Raw genomic sequence first — 22,487 nt, 5'->3', positions numbered from 1 at the left:
GCGGTCTGAGGTTTGAATCTCAACATTTTGAGAGCTCTACTGCTGGTCAGCAGTTAATCTCAAAGTTATGACTTTGTGAAATGGTACATCGTCAGCACCAATAGCATACAATTCCTTAAAAATCCACATTTATGATTGGTCAAGGTTCTCTGTATGAATTGAGAGAAAATTATATATATTTAGGCTCTTGTTGCAATAGACCTTTGCTCTTATTCATTTTTTTGTTGTTGAGTTTTTTAAGGCACTGAACATTATGTCGCTTTATGGTCACTTCAGATAGCTCTAGGTGGACAGCAGACTTGATAACAGAAGTCATAATACGTTTTCAACATGTGTTTTTTACAGAAAGTTTTCTAAAGTACATTATTGAACAAGTTACTTACCTTCGGTAACGATATATCTGGAAGAAACATTAGTTAGTTAGATTCCTTACCTTAGAATATCCCCGGGCGTCAGGCTGGATCCGGAAAGATTTTTCGGCAGCAATACCCTTGCGCGTGGCTAGGCGTCGTCTGCGGCTCCGCGTCCGTCGTCGTGATCGCCGGGATGACGTCGGAGTACTTAGACGCCGCCCTCGCGCGCTAACGTCAGTTCTTGTACATAGCTTTCCGCGCCAGGCACGCAGAGTCATGAAAGAAACCGACACTGGTGCCATGAATCTAGGGCCCTGAAAGGGATGACCTTAACCCTAGATATCAGTTCGCAGAACGGGGAGGATGGGTGGGGCGGCAAGGACTCTAACTAACTAATGTTTCCCACAAATATATCGTTACCGAAGGTAAGTAACTTGATCATCTGAAACAAACACGTTAGTTAGATTCCTTACCTTAGAATAGATACCCAAGCAATACCAACCCCGGTGGTGGGTCTGCGAACCAAGATCACACCAGGAAGTCCTGGAGAACGTAACGGCCAAAGAAGTCGTCTCTCCGGACGTGGCTGTCCAGGCAGTAATGCTTGGCAAATGTGTGCAGCGAGGCCCACGCTGCTGCCTGACAAATATCCTGCAGAGGGACTCCACGTCCCAGGGAAGTCGTAGCCACTGTGGCCCGAGTGGAATGGGCCCTCAGCCCCACAGGAAGTTCCTTCTTAGCCAAAGAATAACAGGTCTTGATGCACAAAACGACCCACCGAGAGATGGTTCGCTTGTGCACCCCCCGCCCCTTCTTAGCGCCCACGTAGCCAACAAAGAGTTGGTCATCCACCCGGAACTGTTTTGTGCGGTCCAGATAGGAGAGCGCACGTTTTGGGTCCAGACGGTGGAGCCGCTCTTCCTCTTTTGAGGGATGCGGAGGCAGAAAGAAGGTGGGCAATGTAACAGACTGGCCAATGTGAGAGGCAGTAACCACCTTAGGGAGAAAGGAAGGACGAGTCCTGAGAACAACCTTGTCCGGATGGAGAGAGAGGAAAGGAGGTTTAGAAGAAAGAGCCTGGTGCTTACTCACTCTTCTGGCAGAGGTGATGGCAACCAGGAAAGCAGTCTTAGGAGTCAGAAGACGAAGAGGACAATTAGGAAGTGGCTCAAAAGGAGCGCACATCAGATAGGTTAACACCAGGTTCAAGTCCCACTGAGGCATTACGAAAGGGACAGGAGGAAACATGTGAGTAATGCCTTTAAAGAATCTAGCAACAACAGGGGACTTGAAAAGAGAAGGCTGATCAGGAAGCCGTAAAAAGGCAGAAACAGCTGAAAGATATCCCTTGAGGGTGCCCAGAGCAGAGCCCTGCTGGGCCAGGGAAAGAAGAAAGAGGAGAACTTCAGAAAGAGGGGTGGAAAGAGGATCCACAGCCTTTGCTGTGCACCATGCCACAAATTTGTTCCACCTGCAGGCGTATTCCGTTTTAGTGGAGGGACGCCTGGCTGCCAGAATGACATCACAGACTTCAGGAGGCAAGTCAAATGGCATCAACTGTCGCCGCTCAATCTCCACGCATGGAGGTGGAGGCTGGACAGGTTCGGGTGGAGGACCGTCCCCTGCTGCTGCGACAGAAGGTCCTCCTGAAGAGGCAGTTGAATCGGGGGATCGATTGACAGACTGAGTAACTCGGGATACCAGTATCTTCGTGCCCAATCCGGAGCCACAAGAATGACTTGGGCCTGGTTGCGCCTGATCTTCTTCAGCACTCTGGGCAGAAGTGGTATAGGCAGAAAGGCGTACAACAGACCGCAACTCCACTCGCGACGAAAAGCGTTTCCGAGCGAGTGCCGCCTTGGAAATTCCAACGCGCAGAACTGAAGACATTGCGTGTTCTCTTCGGTGGCAAATAGATATAACCAAGGCTCTCCCCACTGCCGAAAGAGGCCTTGCGCCACGTCCGAGTTCAGACGCCATTCGTGATCCATCATGCACCGGCGGCTGAGTTCGTCTGCCCTGGCGTTCAGAGAGCCCGCCAGGTGTTGAACCACCAAGGTGATGCCCTGATGTTCCAGCCATGCCCAGAGGCGCAGAGCCTCCTGACAAAGGGTCCACGACCCCACCCGCCCTGTTTGTTGCAATACCACGTGGTGGTGGTGGGTCCTTGAACATCTACACTACACTTCCCCGTACAGAGGGAAGGAACGCCTTCAGTGCAAGTCGGATCGCTCCAATAGGTTGATATGGAGCCGGGACTCCACCGGAGACCAGAGGCCTCTGATCTACGCCTCTCCCATGTGGCCCCCCCCCATCCCAGGAGGGACGCATCGGTCAACACTACCTGCTCCGGTAGGGAGAGGGATCTACCACTGACCCAATCGCGGTCCATGAGTCACCACTGCAACTGTCTTGCAGTGCCCTCCGAGATCAGGACGTGGTCGGACAGGTTGCCCCGATGTTGAGACCACTGGAACTTCAGGTCCCACTGCAGAGCCTGCATCCGCCACCTGGCGTGATGTACCAGCAGGATGCAGGAGGCCATTAGACCAGCAGCCGCAGGACCATCCTGACAGAAACTCGGGATAAAGGCTGAAAGATCGGAATCAACCGGGATCCAGGCCTGGATCCCACGGGGACCTGCGGCGTCGGGACCGAAGTCGACGACGGCGCCGGGGCCGAAGCCGCTGGCTCGCTAGGTCTCCCAAGCGGACCCGCGGGGCCCGAAGGCACGCTGACAGGCCGCGACGGCAGAGCGAGACTCCTCATGGCCACGAAGAAGTCTCGAACCTCGTCCGGAGTCGCGTTAGGCCCAGGGACCGGAGGGTATGGGGCCAGACACGACTCCTGCCGCTCCGATGGAGCCGGGCGGGTGATGCCACCCGATCCCTCAGCTGAGTCACGCGGCCGGCGAGGGGAGTCAGAAGTGCGATGTAGCCTCTTTGACTTCTTCTTACTGTGCCTCGACTTACCTGAATGCGAGGACTTCGAACTCGACAAGCGGTGATGACTTCGGCTCCGCGACTGCCGGAGCTCGAGGAGCTTGCGGGACCGCTCCCGCCTAGCCTGCGAGGTCAAGGCCCGGCAGTCGGGGCACGACTGGGCATCATGGTCGGCCCCAAGGCAGTAGAGACACCAACGGTGGTGATCCGTAACCGACATCAGTCGGTTACAGGCGTCGCACGGCTTGAAACCGGGCATCCCAGGAGTCGAGGTCGACTCGAAAGAAGAACCAAAAAAGTCCAAAAAGTTTAGTCAAAAAGTGACTAAAGGGTATGCGCTTACTGGCACGGAAAAAAGAAGAACTGACATCAGCGCGCAAGGGCGGTGTCTAAGTACTACGACGACGTCATCCCGGCGATCACGACACCGACGATGGACGCGGTGCCGCAGACGACGCCTAGTGACGCGCAAGGGTATTGCTGACGAAAAGTCTTTCCGGATCCAGCCTGACGCCTGGGGATATTCTAAGGTAAGGAATCTAACTAACGTGTTTCTTTCAGATACCTATATACTTCAAACTATATTCAACAAGGATGTAGGAACGTTTGAAGGGTAATGGCATAAATTACCACAGCATTACGTAATATGACCTCACAAGTACATTTCTGACTCAGCAGTAGGTTGGTGAAACACAGTATTCAGTTTATGAATGGGCGGAGTTAAACTATGGTGATTTATGATGTCATGCCTCTAGAAACCAAGGGTCATTTCAATATAGGTAAAGTCCTACTTAAGCATATTTTTAAACAGCAGTTATTGCTTTAAACCACAAAGCAAAAACTTGACATCAAGTCAAGTTACAATAGATGTCCAAAATGTGTACCAACAGGATAGGATCAGTTATTGAACTATTACAGCGTAGTCATAGGTAGGTGATCAAAAATAACTGGGGTGTGGGAGTAGAGACAGGGAAGGAAAAAAGGGACACCCACTCCACTCTTATCTTCAAAAACTCGCCTAAAGACAATTGTATAGTGTCAGCCATACCTCCATATTATCCATCTCTCGTCAGACTTCTTCGATGCTTTCTTCCCCAGTCATGCTTTAGTCAATACCGATCCACCACCCTGCTATGCCAGAAATCCTAAAAGTTCCCACTCATTGGCCAAATTGCAACCAACAAGCATCAGTGCAAATTTATAGAGTCAGTTTGTGTATGGGCAATAAAAGAGGACACATTGCCACATAAGGCATTAAAATTACTTTCACCAAAATGTGGGGAAATTCTTTAACTGTCCCAGAAATGTTGGATTTCATGATAGTTACAGAGTAGCTATATCAAAGTCCAACCCTACCACCTACACAAGCTGGAGGTTATTTCTAACTTCAACTACATAATGTACAATCTGGAACTCAAAGTAAAGACTATTAAGAATTTTGAGCAGCATAAATCTTAGGGGGCAATTTAGTATTTGGAGGAGAGGGTACTTCATTGCAACAGTGATGAAGTACCCTCTCCGTCAAACTCAGTGTCCATCAGCCCAACTTAAGTATTCAAAAATGGAGTCTACTCCAGCTCTGTAACCAACATACTCCTCTGATGGGCTGATGAAAAAGGGGCTGTCGGAGGTACCGCCTGTCAGACCAATTTAAATTAGACCGTCTGATGTTTATTTTTTGCTTTCCGTCTCAGTCAAGTGAAGCCTAATGGTGAGGGACAGTAAAAATAAAAAAAATAAGCCAGACACCATGGAAGAAAACTCCTATGATGTGAGGATCATTAGTTTCAATTTTTTTAAACAAACTCCAGGTTTGAGGGACAAGTTACTTACCGTCCGTATTCCTTATTAGATAGAGACATGATCTAGCCGCAGATTCCTTACCTTTGAACTTCCAGGCGTCAGGCAGGATCTGGAAAAATATTCTTAGCAGTACCCCTGGGCGTAGGTCAACTCTGCGTGACGTCAATATAACCACCACTCGGGTGCACTGACGTCAGTACTTTTCAAGACTTTCCACGCCAGAAGCGCGAAGCCATGAAGTGACTGACCATGGTGTGTTAAAAACTGAACAATTAATGCCCTGAAGGGTAACATCTCTGACACTTAAACCCAATTCCGCAGTGCGGGGAGGATGGGTGGGTCGGTAAGAAATCTGAAGCTAGAACATGTCTCTACCAGATAAGGCGTTACCAAAGGTAAGTAACTTGTCTATCTGATAGAGACATCTAGACGCAGATTCCTTACCATTTAACAGATACCCAAGCAATACCATTCCTGAAGGAGGGACTAGGGATCGGCTTAGACCAGAAAATCATGCAAAACAGAGCGACCGAACAGGCCTTCTCTGCGACCCAAGAAATCCAGGCAGTAGTGTCTGGCAAACGTGTGCAGAGATGCCCACGTGGCTGGTTGGCAGATATCAGAAACACTGAAGAGCCGTTGTGGCCACTTTTGCCTTGGTGGAATGGGCCCTAAGACCTTAAGAGGGATCTTTCTTTTCTAAGGTGTAACAGATTTTTATATAGAGGATAACCCATCGGGATATAGTCCCACGTATCGTATAAAGAGTTGGTCATCCACCTGGAACTCTCTGGTTCGATCAAGGTAGAACGATAACGCTCTTTATGGGTCCAAATGATGGAGACGTTCCTCTTCCTTGGAAGGGTGCGGGGGTGCATAGAAGGTAGGCAGGGTAACAGATTGTCCCAGATGGAGGGGTGTTACCACCTTAGGCTAAAAAGATGCCCTAGTCCGGAGTACCACTTTGTCTGGAAAGACCGTCAGGTAAGGAGGCTGCGAAGAGAGTGCTTGCAGTTCACTTACCCTCCTGACAGACGTTATTGCCACCAAAAAAGCTGTCTTGATGGTGAGCAACCGAAGAGGGCAGTTATGCAGCGGCTCAAACAGTGCACACATCAGAAAGGTGAGAAATTAAGGTTCCACTGGGGCATAATAAAAGGTTAGGCAGGAAACAAGTGGGTTAACCCCTTCAAGAATCTATGCACCAAAGGAGATTTGAAAAGAGAGGGCTGATCAGGCAGTCAAAGAAAAGAAGAAAGGGCTGACAGATAGCCCTTCAATGTGTCCAGAGCAGAGCCCTGCTGGGCCAAAGAAAGTATAAACAGAATGACTTCAGATAATGGAGCAGATACAGGGGCAATAGACCGGTCTGTTCAATATTATCAAAATGTGTTCCATCGGCAGGCGTACAACGATTTTGTGGAGGGATGCCTGGCTTCCAAAATAACCTCACAGAATTCGGGAGGGAGGTTGAAAGCAGTAAACTGTCGCTGCTCAATCTCCACGCAAGGAGGCAGTGAGTGGACCGGTTCGGGCGGAGAACCCTCCCCTGCTGCTGCGACAGAAGATCCTCCCGATAGGGCAGCCTGACCGGAGGATCAATGCTCATGTTTAGAAGCTCGGGATACCACACTCTCCGTGCCCAATCCGGAGACACAAGCATAACTTGTGCTCGGTCGCTCCTGGTCTTCCTGAGCACTCTGGGCAGGAGTGGTATCGGCAGAAAGGCGTATAGGATGCCTGAGGTCCACACGCTGCAAAAAGCGTCACTGAGCGATAACCGCCTTGTAAACTCAAACGCCCAAAACAGCTGACATCGCTCGTTCTCTTCTGAGGCGAACAGATCTAACCAACGCTCTCTCCACCGCTGAAAGGGACCTTGTGCCACCTCTGGACGGAGATGCCATTCGTGATCGGCAAGGCACCTTCGGCTGAGCCTGTCCGTCCTGGCGTTTAGAGAATGGGCCAGGTGTTGAACCACCAGGGAAATGCCCTGCTGTTCCAGCCAAGTTTAGAGATGCAAAGCCTCTTGACAAAGAGTACACAACCCCACCCCACTCTGTTTGTTGTAGTACCAATTGGCAGTGGTGATGTCTGTGAACTCCTGTACGAGCCTTTCCTTTACTGATGGTAAAAAGGCTTTCAGTGCCAGTTAGATTGCTTGAAGCTCCAAGGGGTTGATATGGAGCTTGGCTTTCTTGGAGACCAGAGTCCTCTGATCTCCACCTCCCCCAAATGGCCGCCCCATCTCAGAAGGGACGCATCCATCACTACTGTGAGATCTGTGAGGGGAAGGGAGAGGGGTCTGCCTTTGAACCAATCGCAATCTGTTAGCCACCACTGCAAGTCTCTCGCAGTGCCCTCTGAACCAGGTCGGTGAGCTTTTCTCTATGCTGTGCCCATTGGAACATAGGCCCGAAACTGCACCGTGTCCAGAATTGCAATGAAAGGGAACGTGTGAGAGGAAGTCAGGTGTGACTTCGCCACATTGATAGTGAACCCCGGAAAATGCAGAGGGTATGCAACAGCATGGAGTTGGGAGACGACTGCTTGGGGCAAGCCTGCCTTCAACAACCAGTCGTCGAGATAGGGGAAGACTGGAACCTCTGATCCCGGCAGATGGACTGCCACCACCGCCCTCACCTTAATGAACACCTAAGGGGCGCTGGTGAGGCCAAAGGGGAGCGCCGCAAATTGAAAGGGCTCATGGTCCACTGTGAACCGCAGGTAGTGACGATGGGCAGGCAAGATGAGAATATGAAATAAGCATCCTGCAAGTCCAGCTGTACCATCCAGTCACTTGGGTCCAAGGCAGACAGGACCCGAGCAACAGTGAGCATCTTCAATTTCTCCTTTTTGAAGATGTAATTGAGGGCTCTGAGGTCTAGGATAGAATGAAGGCCTCGGGAAGAGTGGGAATAGCAACCACTGCCTACTTCAGGCCCGGAAACCCTCTCTATGGCTTCCTTGGCCAAGAGAGTCTTGACTTCCTCATGGAGTAAAGCAAGGTGATCCTCCATCAGCCGACTGTACACTGGAGGCATAGATGGAGGAGCAGTCTCAAAGGGGAGAGAATAGCCCCTTCGGACTATTTGCAAGACCCACCTGTACGATGTAATGTCTTGACAGTGGTGGAGACGATGGCGTACTCTGCCACCGACCGGCTGAGAGTGTTCCTGGGGGAGTGGACTAGGAAGGTTTTGCGGTGGAGGAAGGGATCATGGATTGGCTCGACTTCTGGTTTCCCGACCCACGGGGTCGGGTTGAACCGCGTCCATAAACCCCCAGGCATTGCTGAACTTGTGGGGTCCTCTGTGCGGAATAGGGTTGGTGCAGCTGATAGCCCCTTCCATTGCCACGAAAGGAGCAGAAAATGGATGAGGCCCTAGGGGTTGTGTGAGGCCCAAAGATTTGGCTGTGGCCCGCGAGTCTTTGAAGCGCTCAAGGGCAGAATCCGCCTTGTCTCCAAAGAGACGCGAGCCATCAAAGGGCATTTCCATGAGGTCAGCCTGGACATCCTCGAAAAACCAGACATTATCAACCAGGCGTGGCAACGAACGCCCACCGTCGTGGGAATCACTCTACCTAGCGAGTTGATTGTGTATAAGCCAGATCTGATGGAAAAGTTAGCTGCGTTTCTCCCGTATGAGATACCTTGGGAGATTAGAGCCCAGTCCTCTTCCGAGACTCTAGGTAGCACCTGCGCAACCTTATGCCATATCGAATAGGAGTAACGGTCCAAAAGGCATGCAGTGTTCACCAACAGCAATGCTAGACTGGCAGAAGAAAATGTTTTCTTTCCAAAGTTCTCCATTTTCTTGGATTCCCTGTCCGGGGTTGCGGAAGGGAACGTGCCATGAGAAGTGGGAGCCTGGACCACCAAGCTTTGGGCAGTGGGTTAAGTGGTGAGGAAAAGTGGGTCGCCCGGTGCAGGGCGATGGAAGTGGACGATCATCCTATTCACAGGGGCCCCTGCGCTTGGCTTTGACCATGTTCCCAGAAGGATGTCTGTTAAGGCCCCGTTGAAAGGCAGCAGGGGTTCCGAGCTAAAGACCGCAGGCTGCAGGACCTCTGTCAAGACGTTACTCTTGACCACCACTGTAGGAAGCTGCAGGCTGAGGACCTACGCACCACCATGGCAAAAGATGCTCCCTCATCCATAGACAGAGTAGGAGGGGAGAGAATGCCAGAGGTGTCTAAACCACTGGCATCACCCAGCTCCTCGTACCAGTCCACATCCTTTTGGTGCGGGATTTGGAAGGGATCCTGCTCCCCCTCCCAATCCTCTTCCTCCATACCTAATCCTAGAATAGGGCAGGGTGAATGGCATGAGGCCTGACGGCTCCGTCGGTGCGGGTTTCGGCATCGGAGGACGCCTGACCGGCTCCGTGTCGTTGGAAATGAGGATTGGGGAAGTGCCGGCGATGCGGAGGACCTCACGCCGGGGAAGGTCGATGTGGAGGTGCGACCGGCATCGGTCTGGATCAGGAACTGGTCCAATCGGAGGCCGTGGCCTGAGCCCCTGGCATGGGAACCACGGGGACCTCTCCATCTTCTGAGCCTGTGGGGCCCAAAGCATGCCGGGCAGGGTCAGGCCGCCTAAATATGGCACACATGGCGTCATAAAATTTTCAGCTGGGCATGGGGCCGCTCCTGGCCAGGGAGAGAAACACGGAGCCGACCCAGGCACCTGCTCCGCGGAGCGGGGCCTTGAACTCTAAGGTTCCTCCGCTGCATCACAATTCGAGCAGGGCGAAGACGAAGCACACGTCGACTTCTTGTGCCTTTTGTGGTGCCTCCTACCTGACTTTGATGAGGAGGACTTCGATTCAACGGATCGGAGCTCGGACCTTCCTCTTGACCGAGACCTGGATCGAGACTGATAAGGAACCCTCTGCAGTGCAGGACGCCAGGCTGCAAGAAGCTTTAAAGACCCCCACCCAGCAGCCAGAGCACAACTTGGAGTCATGGTCGCGCTCCAGGCACCAGAGACAAACTAAATGAGGGTCAGTCACCAACATGGCACAGTGACAGGCGCCACAAGGCTTGAACCCAGAAGTCTTCTTGCTCGACATGACTCCTAACACACCAATGAAGTTGACAAAAAGTCAAAAAAAGTCTGTCAAAAAATGACGGGGGGAGGGGGGGGGCGTGGCCAAGATGGCGACCGAGTAGGACGTGCCTACTCCTCGCTCGGTCTTGCCGACCGGGCCCGTGGACACAGCTTTGAGAAGCGGGGCTGCAGGGTCCTGAAACAGCCCTCAAGCTGTGGCCCGTACTGGAGGCTACCCTGCAAGGTGCCGCGGAACCGGAGGAAGTGCTCGGCGTCTGCCAGAGAAGACAGGGAGAGGCACGGCATGCTGGTACCGGCCCGCGGAACTCCAGTGAGGGATCGGAGCGGAGTGCCCGAGAAGTTTAGCTAATTGCCGAGTGGAGAGCGCCTTCAGCTACCTCGAACTTTGACGGTAGCAGCACCGAGGAAGCCTGATTCCCTCAGAAAACAAGCCACAAAGACGCAGGTAAAGCTGCCTGGCGCCAGGCATGAGCGGGCCTGGGAGAGGCGGTGACGCCGTAGTGAGGCAGGCCCAATGTGAGGCCAACGCAGCAAGGAGAGCCCCGCAGAAACTCTGGCCCCTAGTGAGACGACACCTGCCCCTGGGAGGCCTGGGAGCAGAATGAGGCGTTGCCATAAAGCAGAAGGTGACTATTTTATAGAACAACGTACTGATAGCACAGTACAGAAATAGAACTTAATTAGGAAATCTAAATGTACGATGATGTTCATGCACAGTTGTAATAAAAACATGTATTATAAAAAAAAAAATTATGAAATCCAACAAATAAATTGTTTACTTGACTATTGAGCGTTATGATGGAGGATTTCAAGAAGGTTAAGAAATCTAAAATAACAATTGCATGCAAAACCCTTCTAAAACAAAGTCCATAGGTCAATTACTCACATTGAAAAAATAATAACCAAGCATGGGAGTGAACTAAATTGGAATGGAATGGAAGATGAGGTGGGTGATGGAACTTATATAAGCAACAAAGTTAATTATGTTATAAAGCTGAAACTATACCCTACGTGTAGAGAGTAATTTTACAGTAACAACTAGTTACCATTTAAGACATAAAAGAGGCACTTACAATGCCCTCCTCCCATTCCTCCATAGTGGTTTGACACAGCAATCAAATTATAACGGCTAGGTCCAGCATTTGGATTTATCAGGAATTCAGCCATGTCCAAATCACTGTAACAAGAATAAAAAGACTTAGTATAACCATTTTTCAATTAATAGATGGCACCAATACAAAAAATTACCAAATACTACCAGGGCGCACATGCTTCCAATTTCAATAACAGATGTAATACACATATTTTACTAATGTCACAGTTAAAACAAGCATTGGCATACCCAATAGGTCTCGGTTTTGGGACCTTATGTGTTTAGCCAGAACTTTTGGCTATGTTGTAGAGCATTGTGGCTGCTGTACATTATGTTTAAAAGTTATAACAAAGAGTGTTAACCATTGTTGTTAATTTATACAAACGGAGACGACATTATATACAACTGAAAAACCGGATTTAAAAAAGATTTTAACATAAAAAATGTCTTCTAGTTTTTTGTACTTGCACTGCTGGCACCTTCTTCCTGCCTGTTCCCATGCTTGTTTGTTATAATTCTTTTTGTTATGGGGGAGCGGGACAAAAAACGGGGGAGTGGAGGTTGGAAAACAGTAATTTAATTAGAACACGAGCAGCAGACGGACACTAGGGGAGAATCAACAGATGCCAGACTCCAAGGGCAGACTGACGTGATGCTTAGGTGGTGCGCTGATGCAAAATGGTGGTGGTGAATGATGTTTGGTGCTCAGGTGGTGACACTTTATGGTGTGGATTGGAGGTACATTGTGAATTTTGGAGTTCTGGAGTTGAAATATGTTGTTTGGTGTATAATTATGCGGTGTGTATTGGAAATGTGTGGAGTTGAATTGCGTGGCCTGGAACTGTGGTATTGAGTGAAATTATGCTTTGTGGAATTGTGTCATGGTGTGGAGTGCATTTATGTTGATTGGTGGTATGTGGTATAGAGTGCATATATAAGGAGTGTATTTATGTTGCATTGAGTAGAGTGCAATTATGTGGTGTGTAATTATGTGGCACTGAGTGGTAATATGTGGAGTATTTATGTTGCATTGAGTAGAGTGTAATTATGTGGTTTGTAATTATGTGGTACTGAGTGGTATGTGGGGTGTATTTGTTGCATTGAGTAGAGTGTAAATATGTGGTGTGTAACTATGTCACACTGAGTGGTATTATGTGGAGTGTATTTATGTTGCATTGAGTAGAGTGTAATTAAGTGGTGTGTAATTATGTGGTACTGAGTGGTATTATGTGGAGTGTATTTATGTTGCATTGAGTAGAGTGTAATTTTGTGGCGTGTAATTATGTGGCACTGAGCGGTATTATTTGGAGTGTATGTTGCATTGAGTGCAGTGTAATTAGCATATAATTATGTGGCAGTCTGTAGTATTATGTGGAGTGTATTTATGTTGCATTGAGTGCAGTGTATGTATGTAGCAAATAATTATGTGGCACTGAGTGGTATTGTGTCAAGTGTATGCTGCATTCAGTAGAGTGTAATTATGTGGCATGTAATTATGTGGCACTGAGTGGTATTATTTGGAGTGTATGTTGCATTGAGTGCAGTGTAATTATGTAGCATTGAGTGGTATTGTGTGTAGTGTATGTTGCATTCAGTAGAGTGTACTTATGTGAAGTCTAATTATGTGGCACTGAGTGGTATTATTTGGAGTGTATGTTGCATTAAGTGCACTGTAATTATGTAGCATATAATTATGTGGCACTGAGTGGTATTATTTGGAGTGTATGTTGCATTGAGTGCAGTGTAATTATGTAGCATATAATTATGTGGCACTGAGTGGTATTGTGTGGAGTGTATGTTGCATTCAGTAGAGTGTAATTATGTGGCATGTCATTATATGGCACTGAGTGGTATTATTTTGAGTGCAGTGTAGTTATGTAGCATATAATTATGTGGCACTGAGTGGTATTGTGTGTAGTGTATGTTGCATTCAGTAGAGTGTACTTATGTGGTGTGTAAATATGTGGCACGGAGTGGTAATATATGGAGTGTATATATGTTGCATTGAGTAGAGTGTTATTATGTGGCATGTAATTATGTGGCACTGAATGGTAATATGTAGAGTGTTATTATGTTGCATTGAGTAGAGTGTAATTATGTGGCTTGTAATTATGTGGTACTGAGTGGTATGTGGGGTGTATTTGTTGCATTGAGTAAAGTGTAATTATGTGGTGTATAACTATGTCACACTGAGTGATGTAATGTGGAGTGTATTTATGTTGCATTGAGTACAGTGTAATTAAGTGGTGTGTAATTATGTGGCACTGAGTGGTATTATGTGGAGTGTATTTATGTTGCATTGAATAGAGTGTAATTGTGACGTGTGAGTATGTGGTACTGAGTGGTATTATGTGGAGTGTATTTATGTTGCATTGAGTAGAGTGTAATTATGTGGCGTGTAATTATGTGGCACTCATTGGTATTTTGGGGAGTGTATGTTGTATTCAGTAGAGTGTAATTATGTGGTATGTAATTATGTGGCACTGAGTGGTATTATTTGGAGTGTATGTTGCATTAAGTGCACTGTAATTATGTGGCATATAATTATGAGGCACTGAGTGGTATTATTTGGAGTGTATGTTGCATTGAGTGCAGTGTTATTAGGTAGCAGATAATTATGTGGTGCTGAGTGGTATTATGGGGAGTGTATGTTGTATTCAGTAGAGTGTAATTATGTGGCACTGAGTGGTATTATTTGGAGTGTATGTTGCATTGAGTGCAGTGTAATTATGTAGCATATAATTATGTGGCACTGAGTGGTATTGTGTGGAGTGTATGTTGCATTCAGTAGAGTGTAATTATGTGGCACGTAATTATATGGCACTGAGTGGTATTATTTGGAGTGTATGTTGCATTGAGTGTAGTGTAATTATGTAGCATATAATTATGTGGCACTGAGTGGTATTGTGTGGAGTGTATGTTTTTGCCCTCTCAACTGCTTTAGAGATTTACCATGCCAAAGCCATTGGGCCTGCGTTATATGGCTCCAAGATATGGGGAACCTGTAATTCAGTTAAGAGGTCTTGGGCTAAAAACAGATTCATAAAATGCTCACGTTAGTCTACCACAGAGTGCCCCGTTGACGCCATTACGTATGGATTTGGCTTTAAATAGTAGTAGTTTGTGTAGCAAACCTTAAACCTCTATTATATTGGATACGCTTTGTGTGGTGAGGTAAGCAATAGAATAAGAATGGAGAAGCGCAAAATTAGAATACGGAAACGCAGTAGCAGAATAATGAAACGTAGACAGAATGTACGGGGAGTAGGAGTTTGAAGGGACTGCGCCGATAGTTGGAGGTGTATGTGTCCACTGCTGCTGTGTTATTACAGGGGCTGAATAAAGGAACCTTCCTTCCACTAAGTGTGGTACATTCTTTACAAAATAAAAACTGATGGAATTTCTCAAGAGAACAGATAATCAGCCCCGGCGCAGAAAATGATGACGATACGCACAGAAACAGTCAAGCACATTAAACTGCCCAATAGCGTTACCAGGGAATTAGAAATGTTGCCTGGTACCCCTACAAGGAAAAATCAGGGATTGTGACTGTAAGAACTAATTTTACCTTCAATAGAAGCACTGTTGTGGTTGCGGCAATGGTACTTTCAAACTGCATCACCGTTCTAAAGAAAGACGCCTCAGTAGTTCACGGTGCGCGTCAGTGACACCGGATAGCGCACTGTACACGTGACCTACTCAAGCAATATATAAAACGTGCCGCCATCTTGGGAGTATGTAAACACTTAAAATATATGTATTGTGTTTGCAGTAATGCATAAATTTAATGGATGTATGAAGCGTGCACACCAGCTTCACCTCCGGTGAGCAGCGCATCAGGCATTTTGTGATTAATGGAGTTTCATGCTTCAACTGAACGGCGCTTCAAGCGAGTGGTGCAGTTATACCGGTTTCATCATTTCTGTACCGGGAGTGGCAGCAATATCATTCACAAGGTATTTAAACGCGCCAGCGCGAAATTAAGAATTATGCGCATTTTTGACACGGCACCCGCAGGCAATAGTGCACAACACACTATAATGTTGGCGCAAAGCTTTAAGAATCAGTTCCGCGTGCTACTCTTGGCACTACTAAAGATTTTATTGTGTCATACGTATTGGCATTGTCGAGTACTTTTCTCAGGCTTCAAGGTGAAATTTGTGGCACGAACAGTTACAGAGCCTATGTCTGACGGCGGGAAAAGTGAAGCGAGCAAAGTGTTTGGTGAAACAGGTACTGCCTGCAAAATGTGATGATAACTGTGAAAGGGGAAGCTAGTAGTTATTCAGAGGGGCAGCTGAAACCACGTATGGCAGTCTAGCTGACAAGGTTTCTCCAACTGTTTGTGTGATGTTTCTTGGTTTGCGAATCCCGTATTTGTGACATTTGCATGCCTCCGGCAGTGCTTAGTCTGTACAACAATACGCCCGGGAGTGGTACGCTCGCTAAAAGGAATTTAAACAGTCAGCCATCTGTTTCCAATTAACGTGACCGCGATAATTGGAAACAGATGGCGCTGCTGCTCGCTCTCGAGCACCCTAGGCCACAACAGAAGGCGAGACATGCACCCGCCTTGGGCCAATTGCGTGGTGCCTTTCTAAGAAAGCCCAAAAGCAAGTGATAAAAAAAAGCACACGCACGAGCGCGTTTTGGGAATTTAAAAGCCCTTAATAAATGTCTTGCAGAGCAGCGCATGCGCGCTAGCTCAGGCAAGACCTAAAAAGCAAGAAGAACTAAGCGATATGCAAATTCTTTAAAAACAAAAATTAGGTTAGTGTCATTGTGATCAGTTAGAAGTATTTGGGATGACCAACTCCAGCAGGGGGCTAGTCAGACGGAAGAGCAAGATCCTTAAGTATAGTTACATTCACAGAAGCAGTCCTTCAGCAGTTCTAGGCACTTTATCCCCGTTGCAATGGATCCCTATGGAGTGGTCCTGATGCAAGGGATGAAGGATTCTGAAGCTCCTCCAAGAATGCTCTGGATAGGACGGGGTTGACAAGGGTCATCCTGCAGGGATTTCTCAGTCCACTAAGATGGCGAGGGGGTCCTGGTTGCAAAGTCGACATCCCACAATGGCTTCTCCATTCTAGCCAAAGTCCAGTAGCCTGTTGTTGTGGTCAAAGGCTTCCTGGGTCTTTAACTTCCCTTCTGAGCATCCCAGCAACTCTCTGACCGCACTCTCGGGCTCAGCGAACTTGGGTGCAACTCTGTGCATCGCGTCTTGGTCCTCAGTGCTGCATGGCAGCAGTCGTACCAGCTAGAAGACTTTGGCCTACAAACTTGCTGCTTGCAGGCTTCTTCAGCTGTTGTGTCCCTGTGTTGTGAACGGGGGGGCAGCCTGGCCCTTGGAGTTCTCTTGGCTTGACTGGGCTCTGGAAACAGATTCTCCTTGAGCAGGACACAGCGCGCACATTCCCTCTTATCGCTAGCCACCATGTGCAGCTGCTGCAGTCCTCGTTGGTGCAGCCTCTCTTTTCTGGTCCCTCAGTGCAGCAGGGCAGTCCTTTTTCAGTCAAACCTCCAAGTTAGTCGAGATCTGAGGTCTGGCTACCAGGGGTGCCCCCTTTCTGCTCGGAAAGTGCCCTCAGGGGAGGATGTGGTTGGTAGCCAATGGGCATCTAGGTTCCTGACCACCTGGTGTCTATTTCCTGTGGAGTTTGGCATCTGGCTAGCCCAGGGTGCACCATTCTGCCCACCCCCAAGATGGCGAGACCTCTCTAGCCCACCCGTGGGTGTGGCTATCTTAAGGAAAACACATCCCTGGGGAAACCAGTTTGGCAACTGGTTTCCCCTCGCTGCTACTGTGCCAGTCTGTCTATTTCTACAATGGAGCAGCCTCCCCCCTTGGTGGTACACATCTGCTCTTCAAAGGCAGCTTCACCTTTGAAGCCTACCTTTGGGACTGACACCCAAGTGGCTTCCTGCAGCAGGGAGGTGTCACCTCTACGGCCTGCAAACCCCCATTATTCTCCTTCCTGAGAATAGTTGGCACGTCTCTCTAGGAGGGCAGAAAGCTGTCTTGTGGAGCAGGCCAGGGAAGGCACAGGAGTTTTAAGGGCAATATGATGGCAGCTTTGCTAAAGCTGCACACTGCAACAAATTACATTAATTTTGAAAAGAGATACAAGTTGGGCTCAATGTAACGACTTGTTTGATACTTTGGAGTGCTCACTTTGGTCGCACCTTTCAGGAGTTAGCACAGCTGAGGGGTCAGCGTGCAACCTGGTACTGGCCAATTGGGCGACCAAGTCTTTCCACAGTAAAAAGGTGGTTTTGCTTGCCCTACTGCCAGGACATGTAAAGTACATGTCCTGCCTGGGCCATGTGCTGCACCCTGCCTTTAGGGCTCGGTAGGACTGCCAGAGAGCTGAATTACACACATGTGCAGGGGAAGTGGTGGCTTTGCAAGTGCTTTCAATGGTAAAGTCGGGCTAGCAGTGTAGTACTGCTTTACAAGTCTGCAGTGGCAGACTGGGGGACTTGTTTTACTTGGGGACCTCCAGGGTGGCACAATCAGTGCTGCAAGCCCTGAGGTACCCCTCTAACTTCCATGTCCTGGGTAGTAGGGTACCATTTACTAAGGACTCACAGGAACGTTAGCCATTTCCAATCGGGTGCAGCCAATTCAATATATACTTTAGGGTCAGGGCCAGGGCACAGGCACTGAAATCTGGATAGCAGTCCTCGGTGCACTCTCAGGGTCGAAAATCCAGCAGCATCAATCAAAAAACGTGCTTGGTAATCCTGTGTCAAACAGGGGAAAATAAGTGATTGTCCATTTTATAGACCTCTCCCAGATATCAGCCCACATGGTGACTTACAAGTGGGTAGGGCCAAAATGACCTACACCGATCTGGATCCAGGCCAGGATCCTTGGGGACCCTGCGGGGCCGATGCCGGAGCAGCCGGCATCGAAGCCCAGGGACCCCAGCCGAGTCTGTGGGGCCTGAAGGCCCGCCTGCGGAGTCGGGCTGCTAAAGATGCTGTGCAGTGCTTCGTAAAATGCACGAAGCTGGGCAGGGGACGCTCCGGGAAAAGGAGGGAAGCGCGGAGCCGTCGCAGTGGGCTCCAAGGAAGCAGCTGGAGAGCAACAACGCTACGGGTCCTGAGTCACGTCGGCCGACGGACGGGGAGAAGGCAAAGCGCGATGATACTTCTTCACCTTCTTCTTGTGCTTCGACTTACCCGAGGAGTGCAAATAATTCGAGGATAAATGGTGGTGACTGCGCGACCGGTCCCACGACCTTCACCTCGAATGGCATGGAGGGGACTGCCGAGCCTCCAAAAGCTTCCAGGACCGCTCTCGCAAAGAATCCGGGTTCATGGCCCAGCAGTCGAAGCACGACTACGGGTCGTGGTCAAGCTCCAGGCACTAAAGACACACGAGGTGCGGATCGGTGACCGACATCAACTTGTGACAGGAGTCACAGGGCTTGAAACTGGGCCGACGGCTGGACATCCCTCATGCATCAGGAGTCAAAGACTCAAAAATATGTCAACAAAAGTCGAAAAAGGGTTAGTGAAAAAGTGACTAAAGAGCACGCTATCCCTGGACCTGCGCTGGCTGGTGCAGAAAAAGAAGGACCCGACGTCAGCCCGCAGGGGTGGCGTCTAAGTAGACACCACGACGTCATCCTGGCGACCACGACGCTGAAGACTAACACAGAGTCAACCTACACCACCTACACCGGGAATCGAAGACTCAAAAATATGTCAACTAAAGTCGAAAAAGGGTTAGTCAAAAAGTGACTAAGGGGCACGCTATCCCTGGACCTGCGCTGGCTTGTGCGGAAAAAGAAGGACCTGATGTCAGCCCGCAGGGGTGGCATCTAAGTAGACACCACAACGTCATCCCGGCGACCACGATGCTGACGACGAACGCGGAATCAAACGACACCACCTACCGACGTGCAGGGGTACTGCTACAAAAACATTTCTCCGGATCCAGTCTGATGCCCGGGGGTAATTGTAAGGTAAGGAATCTATAACTACCGTCTTTCAGCTATATTAGTTTTTCCATCTATATTTTGTAGTCTTTAGCTCATGCCCAACAGCAATGATTTAATCTCCAAGTCATCTTTGCTTTTTGGAGTGGCATGCTCTTCTGCACTCTTGAAATGCATCTTTGCACAGTGCTTTGCCTATGAAGGGGTATTAGACTGATACTGAGCCCCTCTGCCCATTTCAGCCACAGTATACTCAATGCCCTTACAGTACATGGGAAAAGAAGAATCCCAAATGCTGACTGTGGATCAAGCAGCCTACAAAGCCCCTGAGCTTTTACTCCAAAGTGATACTATAGCTGTTACCTATCACAGCCTGTGTTAAGCCTAGGCCCTGTAATCAGGTATCACTAACCTTCCAGGGTGTTTCTGTGAATTACACACCTTAATTTTCTCCATTTGCTTTGAATGGTCCCCATAAAATAGTTTATAGTCCATTTGCCATTTGCTGTTAATTAATGCACATGTCCAGCATTAATAGTTCCGAGCCGTCCATATGGCTAGCCTTGAAAGTGGCTACAACCATAAGAAGCGAGTCACCTATCCTAGATGTGTGCAAATGGAACTACACAAACCCACTCTTCAAGGAAGTTCTATCCAGGCTGTCATATCTCACTTAAATGTTCCTGGTGCCAGCTTCTGTTCATGTACACCCCCCTTGGCAAGTACAATCTTCATCCAGGTTAGTCTGTCAAGAAGCATATCAAGCAGCCACCCGCCAAGGAAGAAGGCACAGAAATGAGCAGTTCAGTTTGTATTACAGCAACTGAAAGAGGTTTGCCAATTAGAATCAAGTTGCACTGAAGGGTCACCACCTGCCAGAACTTAGTGCTCCCTCCAAGCGGCAGTCACTGTGGTTAAATCCTATGACGGCCAAACTCTTGCTGGCTCAAGGCGTGTCGATCCTTCCAGACCTTTCCCTCTGTGGAACTCTCCATCTCTTGGCGCCACAAAGATCGGAGAGGACCTTCACTGCAGTATCTGGGAGGGGCTTGCCAATGTAGGGCTGGCAGCTTCAGGCAGCAGGTAACAGCCTTGTCTCCCATTACTCTAGCCCTACTTCAATCCTAATGTTTTGCTGCCCATCAAACACCATAACACCTCACAGCCGGTAGATGCATCAATTTTCTCAATGCAGGTAATTTATTCCCTTCTGTATTTCCAACCTCACTCAGTGTCTAAATCGCTATGATGGTCTCAGGAGTGCAGTAAACTAGAATATTAATAGTTTACTTTCTTTCAGTGCTTATCCAGAGCATATCTATGTCTCAAGTTGCGAGTTAGATGATAGGGGAGTATGATCGAACACTGAAAGACTGCAGGCAAGGCTACTAGACCACCTTAGTGCATGGCCTTCTTAGAGGCTAGCTCTCTGCTCCTCCACTCTCCCCCACCTCAAATTTTAAACAATGTACATGGAGGAAGGCACTCGTAATTTGCCCTGGGATAAACTTGGTAATAATTAAATCCTCAGCTCTTTCATCAACTGTTACACTGTACTTATATCACAACAAACTCCATGTACAATGTAACCCACGCCACTTTAATATTATCAAATATATTTTTAAAAAATGTTGCAGGTTAGACATTAATTAATGCATGCATGTAATTTATTCTTACAGTATGGGGAAATCAACTAAGGTGTCCAATTTATCTCTCATGTATCGGCTGTAGGAAAAGCGTTTCAAGTGGACCACAAGCACTGGAGGTAATGACCAGAGATCAAGCTTTTTAGTTGCCTGCTGATGCTCTTTGCAATTTGGACAGTACCTAAAATATAAGGAAAATTATTGTAAAAAGACAAAACAAGCACAGAATATTGCACTAGGAAACCTTTTTAAAGTTAATGCACAATTGTGGTTGTTTTTTTTTTTTTTTTTAACCACATAAGAACATTCCTCAAGATAAATAGTCTCAACAAACTAATACATATTTTGCAAGTATTATAGATGGAGACAATATGGAGTATTGCAAAAAAAAAAAAAAAAAAAAAAAAAAAAAATGTAACTACACAGGCTATTTAACACCAAGGCAATTACAAGGATGCATTCCTGCTCTGTTATTTGGTCCTTCCAAACATACATTTTGCAGAAGAAGACAATATACTATTTTATTTCAACACAGATTCTAAAATAAATTAGTACAAATTCTGCCCCATTCAAATCTAAATTTAAAGTAGTGGGAAGGAAAATTTGTATTTATTTATAATGTGTAAACGATGGACTGAGCCATATTTAAAGTGGTAGAATTCACATCCAGAAAAACAGAAAAGGAATCCTTTTTCAGCCATGCCGACACCAATCTCTGGTTCTTCTGTGAGCTCAGGACACTCAAGCTCGACAAGCAGAGAAGAGGTGGAAGATGTAATATTCGCTCAACCCCAGAAACGTTTTTGTCACCTACAAAAGGCAGATACATAATATGTCAAAGGAATTCCTTTCTATCACCTCTGAGTTGCAGTGCCCCAAACCAATTCAATCTGCCTTTTCATCCAAACGACAATGGATGAAAAGCACTTGATTTTGTTATTTGAAAATATCATACAAATTAGCTGTAAAACTGTGTTCCCAGGAAATAACAGAAGGAAAATGTTATGCATAATCCTGCCATCTAGCGTTGGACCCAGATGTGTGCAAGTTGTTTTTACTTAAAGTGTTTCGAGTTTTGAGGCACTGTGACTCCACCTCTTGGTGATAATGTGCATGGTCATCGACTCCATTGTTGGGTTGTTTCCCAGCACAACGGTTAGGATGGAATGTGAAGTGATGATTACAGAGATGTCCATGCTTAAGAGGAAACAAAAGAGATAATGAGAGATACTGCAATGACCACAAGTGCCCTTGGAAGAAGGTGTGTGCATGTGAATCTACAGAACTACATGCCACGAACAGATGCTTACAGAGTAAGTAACATTTTCAGTTCAATGCATGTGTGGCTGTAGATACGTATGCTGTGCATAGACCTGTAAGGCAGTACTCTCAAAAACACAGTGGCTAGCCTGTGGGTGTTGCAGAAGATTGAAGGGTTGTACAGGGAACTGCCTGACTTACATTAGCGTGTTGGCAGGCTAGAACTTCCACACAGTAGTGTTTTGTGAAAATGTGTGGCGTGGACCAGGTAGCTGCTTTGCATGTGTCAGCTATAGGGATGTTTCCCAGGAAGGCCATAGAGGCTTTTATCTTGCGAGCAGAGTGTGCCCTAGGAGGAGTGGCCAGA

The 22,487-nt window shown here is 47.7% G+C and overlaps 1 protein-coding gene across 7 annotated transcripts in view; it reads right to left on the bottom strand.

Moving 5' to 3' along the window:
- Positions 1–22,487, bottom strand: part of USP15 (ubiquitin specific peptidase 15) — a 743,655-nt gene that overhangs the window by 105,755 nt on the left and 615,413 nt on the right. For all 7 annotated transcript variants that reach the window (XM_085653348.1, XM_085653347.1, XM_085653352.1 and 4 more), the window contains 2 exons: positions 20,892–21,041; positions 11,246–11,349 (listed from right to left, as the gene is read on the bottom strand). In XM_085653348.1, the coding sequence (XP_085509474.1) occupies positions 11,246–11,349; positions 20,892–21,041 (254 nt within the window). The remainder of the gene's footprint in view (positions 1–11,245; positions 11,350–20,891; positions 21,042–22,487) is intronic.

This window comes from Triturus cristatus, chromosome 4_1 (assembly GCF_964204655.1).
Source record: "Triturus cristatus chromosome 4_1, aTriCri1.1, whole genome shotgun sequence".
Classification (NCBI taxonomy): domain Eukaryota; kingdom Metazoa; phylum Chordata; class Amphibia; order Caudata; family Salamandridae; genus Triturus; species Triturus cristatus.
Note: the sequence above shows the minus strand (reverse complement) of the source record. Positions and strands in the feature narration are given on the sequence as shown.